This window comes from Arachis hypogaea, chromosome 14 (genome assembly GCF_003086295.3).
Source record: "Arachis hypogaea cultivar Tifrunner chromosome 14, arahy.Tifrunner.gnm2.J5K5, whole genome shotgun sequence".
In the NCBI taxonomy this organism is placed as follows: Eukaryota; Viridiplantae; Streptophyta; class Magnoliopsida; order Fabales; family Fabaceae; genus Arachis; species Arachis hypogaea.
Genome location: NC_092049.1, coordinates 134,996,164 through 135,001,558, shown reverse-complemented (window position 1 = coordinate 135,001,558; position 5,395 = coordinate 134,996,164). Strand labels below are relative to the sequence as shown.

Here is a 5,395-nt window from a genome sequence, read left to right as displayed (position 1 = left end):
CCTCAGCTTCGAATCGGCATTCATGGATGTCTAATTGCAAAACAGGGAGGAAGAAGTAGTTCGAACTCTCTAATTGCAATTGTGAACGCTATATAATCATGTTCGAATTTGGAACAAAATTAAATCTTAGTAGGTTGTTTTTTTGCTGCTGCTACTTTGAGGTAATTCATGTTAGGTTAATGTAATTTTTCTAGTTATGTTATGTTAGAAGATTATTTTCTGTGTTATTTGTAGACTCCACTATAGAAATGCAAGTACTTCAAATGACCTGATGAGATTATTGGTGGAAATGTTGGTTCGAAACCTAAGGATGTAGACATAGGAGGGCAAAAAACTAAGTTGCAAGCAAATTGTCAGAATTAGAAGAGAAAGTGAGAAAATTGGAGATACTACTATAGAATGAGTGTAGACCCAAACAAGATTTGCATTTTTAAGATTTTGGAATGTGTTGGGATTTTTAATTGCATTTGCTGCTGCTGCTGTGAAGTTTGTGTTGTGTTAGGTGTACGAGGTATCTGGAACTCTTTGCTATAATAGCGTTTTACTGTTATTGGTTAGCACTTAATTTAAGTTTGTATAGTTTTGATGGTGACATATTTAAGAAAGAAAAAATAATATTATGTAATTTTAGTTGAATTATATATGAAATCACTGTGAATTTTACTTCATTTTGCTCAATAGGCTAAAATTTCAAATTACTAACATCCATAGATCTCAATATTATCCAAAAGTACAATATATTAGTAACTATTAGTTTTTGGCAACCTTAATACATTGTTACAGCTAAAACATACCAAAATAACTATAGTGCAATATCATAAAGTCTCACGACCACAATTGAACATTGAAACAAAAGACACAATTTAAAATCTAAAATAAACATAAACACAATAAGAAGCAGGCCAGTGGCACAGTAATAAGAATAGGAAAAAGAAAAAGAAAGAAGCAGGCCAGTGGCTCAGTGGCTCTTCGCAAAGAATTCAGAGGGTGTGGTTGGACGGAAATGTCTCACTTTTCTTTAATCAAATGTCACGGGTTTAATCCTCCCCTTGTGCAAGAAAAAAAAAAGAAAAACTTTGAAGTTCTAAACCAACAAGTTAAGAATCGAGTTCATCAATAGATCATTTTTTCTTCTTTATTCTCTGCTCTTTATTGAAACATTAACAATGAGATTACTCTACTTCTATTCATGCATTCTGACTCAACAAGCTTATCTCCTTTTGTAATTGGTTGGCACAAAACATAACCAAAGAAATTAACCTTTTACTCGTACATATATATAATGGTACACACGGTGTCAAAGTAAACAAGCTTAAGAATTAAGACACAGGTGGACTATATATATGAAGTATGAATCATTAGATCATAATGAAGCAATCACGTAAGTGCACTCCCCGATCCTTCTTCAATGAGTTGCCCAATTCTGATCATAGGAAACTGGCGATTAGCTAAAGGTGACTTTCCCATCATAAGCTCTTTAGAAATCTGATGCATGCTTGGTCGTGATCGTGGACTTTGTCTCAAGCACTCAAGTGCCCACTTTGTGATCCACATGATTTCCCCAACAATTGAATTCTTAGGATGGGGTGGCCTCTGATCCATGACATCAACCAATAACAAATTGTATGTTATTGATGCTGTTGTTGGCGACAACAATGAGTTGATCAAATCTCCTGGATGCTTTCCCATGAGGATCTCCAAACAAAGCACTCCAAAGCTATATACATCACTTTTCTCTGTCACTTCCATAGTCTGAGCTAGCTCTATAACAAAATTGGAAATTTCAAGTTATGCATAAAGAAATATATGGATCATTCTTGGTATAGAAATCAAGGGAAAATGAACTTACCAGGAGCTCCATATCCATAGGTGACTACAAGTGTTGTCCAACTTGAACCTGGCTTAAGAAACTTAGCTGTCCCAAAATCAGAGACATGAGCTTCATATTCTGAATCCAAAAGGACATTCTTGCTCGATATGTCGCGATGAACTATAGGAGGTAAGCAATCATGATGCATATATGATAGAGCATTAGCAACTCCTTTAATCACATTCACCCTCTTTCCCCAATCAAATTTACTTGCTTTCGCTTCATCTCTTAGCACTTGATCCAAGCTTCCACCTTCCAAGTACTTATAAACCAAAAATGAGAACCGTGAATGTTGGCAAAACCCATATAGCTTTATGATGTTGCGGTGCTTCATTTCTGTCAATGCTTTGATTTCATTCTCAAATGCTTTCAAATTGTATGTCTCCTCCCCAATAGTAGTCTTCTCATGAAGCTTCTTCACAGCAACAACCATACCTGAAGGCAACTCAGCCTTGTAAATAGATCCTTGCCCTCCATTTCCAATGAGATATTTGTCATCAAAATTATTGGTAGCTTGAATGATTGTTTCAAATGCCATTTTCCCATCATGGCTCCATATGGAAAAGTGCTCTTTTGATTGCACTTCTTTAACTTCTTCTCTCTTTCTGCCTCTTCTGCAAAGAATATACATTGAAACACCTAACAAACAAAGTGCTAGAGCAAGTGCTCCATAGATAAGAAACAATACCATCTTCAGGCTATGCTTCTTTGTGCATCGCTCCAAGCCGGTGACATTGTTAGCACACAAGCCTTTGTTACTTTTCAAGGACCAAATTGGAGCATTAAGAAACGCTTGATTGTTTGGAAGCGGCCCTTCTAACTGGTTGTGTGATATGTTGACTGAAATCAAGGCTGACATGCCATCAAAACTGGATGGAATATTGCCAGAGAGATCATTGTGTGAGAGGTTCAAGAAGTTCAATTGCGTCAGATCTCCAAGCCACCTTGGTATTGTTCCATTCAACAAATTGTTGCTAAGATCAAGAGAAGAGAGAGGTTCTAATGAGGCAATGCCAGAGGGGATGCTTCCCTCTAGTCTGTTGATGCTCAAGTTCAATTCAACCAATTTGGGTAACTGCATAACTTCTCTTGGTATGTTGCCACTCAACTCATTTCCTGCTAGGCGCAAGAATGTCAGATTCTTCAATGATCCTATTTCTGGTGGAATGCTTCCTGAGAGATGATTGTTATTGATACTGAGTTCAAACAAGTTTTTCATATTCCCTAGTTCCTTTGGAATCTTTCCATTCAGTTGGTTTGAAGAAAGGCGAAGCCTACCCAGATTAGTAGCCTCAACAATTTGTGGTGGTATAGCACCAGAAATATTGTTGTTGGACATGTACAAGTTCTGAAGGTTATGGTTCTTTCCCCAGTTTGGTGAAATCTGACCGTAAAACTTGTTATCACTCAGATCAATATGTACTAAATTCGGATATATGCCGAAAATTTCTGCAATGTCACCTTCCAACTGGTTTCCCTGTAATGTGAGTCTAGCAATGTTAGAGCAACTCTTCAAGCTTCTTGGCACTGATCCAGTAAAATGGTTGTTCTCAGCATTGAAGTATGAGAGTAATCCACCTGAGCAGATTTGAGTTGGCAAATGGCCAATGAAATTGTTCTTGGACACTGAAAATTTCCTCAAACTTGTCAAGTTATTAATGCCCTGTGGAAGGGTGCCATTAAACTTGTTGGTGGCCAATTCTAGCATCTTGAGGCCTTTCAGGTTTCCAATTGTTTCAGGGACAGTTCCAGAGAGGTTGTTTGTATGGAAGCTCAAGTAATTCAAATTGACCAGATTACCTATAGAGGCAGGAATTGGTCCAGAAAAATGATTAAAGCTGAGGTATAATTGGAAGAGCTTTGTCAAGTTTCCCAATGTGGAAGGAATGGATCCAGAAAAGTGATTGTTATCAAGTGCAAGGGAATCTAAGTTGGCTAAGTAGTTTTCTATGGAAGCAGGGATGGATCCGGAAAGGTTATTGTTATTAAGATATAATAAGGTCAAGTTAGACATGTTCCAGATGGAGGGTGGAATTGACCCAGAGAGTGTGTTACTAGAAAGGTATAATTGTTGCAAATTGCTCAAGTTACCAATGGTAGGAGGGATAGCCCCAAAGAGAGTGTTGCTTGAGAAATCAATCACATGAAGGTTTGTCATCATTCCTATTTCCACTGGAATGGAACCAGAAAGATGATAATTATCTATGAAAGAAAGATACTCAAGGTTGACCAATTTGCCAATCCCAGTAGGAATGTGGCCAGAAAAATTGTTGTCTCCAAAATCTAGATATGTTAAGTTGGCCAAATTTCCTATAGACTCAGGGATTTGGCCACTTAGATGGCATTCGAAAAGATCAAGCCCGTGGAGACTTGTCAAGGTGAAGATCTCTTTAGGAATGGAACCTTCAAAGAAATTTTTGGACAAGTTCAATTGATTAACTCTTGACAAGTTACCAATCTGCGGGGGAATGGTTCCATGGAACAAGTTGTTGTATATGTTTATGCTGAGGAGGTTTGGGAATGAAGAGAAGGTGAGAGTGTGGAATGTACCTTTGAGTCCAAAGTTTTCAATGTTCATGGTTGTGATTGACTTTGATTTGTCACACTGAATTCCTTTCCATCTGCATGGACTTGTGCCGTTGTTCCAAGATGACAAGATAAGTTGGCTTTTGTTATCAAGGGTGGTCTTCCACTTTAAGAGTGCATTTGCTTCTTCATTCTTCTCATCACTTGCAGCTAAAGCCACACAAGAGAGTTTCACAAGGACATAGAAGAGGAATATTAAGAGATTTTTTCTCGACATAGTTCAACCTTCTGTGTATGGATTGAATTAATGGATGGTATGTTGTGGCTGGTGATGATTGATCAGTTCTGTGCACTCTAGAAAATGATATCAATCAATACATGTATAAATGCGGGTCGTGCACTTATTTATATACATTATTTTTTACATGTGCTTTTTTTATTTTACCAAAGATAGGAAAGTAGAACTCGCAACCTCTTAATTGAGTATATTATTGTATTATAAAAATAAATATGATATAAGTACAAGATTCTTTTTATTTATGGTATGGTTTAATATGATTTCACACCTGTAAAGACATTTTTAGATGAGCAATTTTTCTATTATTTTAAGTATCTATCTATTCTTAATATATAAAAGTAGGTACATAGGTTTATCCACATTGTTTTTAAGTTATTTCTCTTCTTCTACTAACGTCATGTCAGCACCAACGCTTACTTGGCAAAATTTTAGAATCCATCACTCAAATCTTGCCAAATCAACTTTTATTTTCACATAAAAAAAACACAAAAAACAACTAAAAAACACAATAAAAACCAACAAATTAACTTTTTCAAATCAATCCTTATTTCTAAAATAACAAAAACACAAATTAACATTTACCCCAACAAAAAGCTCTCAAAACCAAAGAGCTTATTACCTTTCTCAAACCCTCACCCTCTTAACACCTCTCCGTACTAAGATCCTATTTCCTCCATCCTCTTCCAGTCCCATCCTATTTT

The 5,395-nt window shown here is 36.5% G+C and overlaps 1 protein-coding gene across 1 annotated transcript; it reads right to left on the bottom strand.

Annotated features, from left to right (window-relative positions):
* Window positions 1–1,107: 1,107 nt before the first annotated feature.
* On the bottom strand, window positions 1,108–4,774 carry LOC112744378 (uncharacterized). Its single transcript, XM_025793983.2, has 2 exons — window positions 1,850–4,774; window positions 1,108–1,763 (listed from the first exon to the last, which is right to left on the bottom strand). The coding sequence occupies exons 1-2, from the start codon at window positions 4,671–4,673 to the stop codon at window positions 1,378–1,380; spliced, it is 3,210 nt and encodes a 1,069-aa protein (XP_025649768.1). The 5' UTR covers window positions 4,674–4,774; the 3' UTR covers window positions 1,108–1,377.
* Between the last annotated feature and the right edge of the window lie 621 nt (window positions 4,775–5,395).

Bases quoted from the DNA above. Each gene is read 5' to 3' on its own strand.
- LOC112744378 (XM_025793983.2), bottom strand. From the start codon at position 4,673: ATGTCGAGAAAAAATCTCTTAATATTCCTCTTCTATGTCCTTGTGAAA. The intron at 1,764-1,849 runs GTAAGTTCATTT...ATTTTGTTATAG, and splicing joins CTATGGATATGGAGCTCCTG to AGCTAGCTCAGACTATGGAA.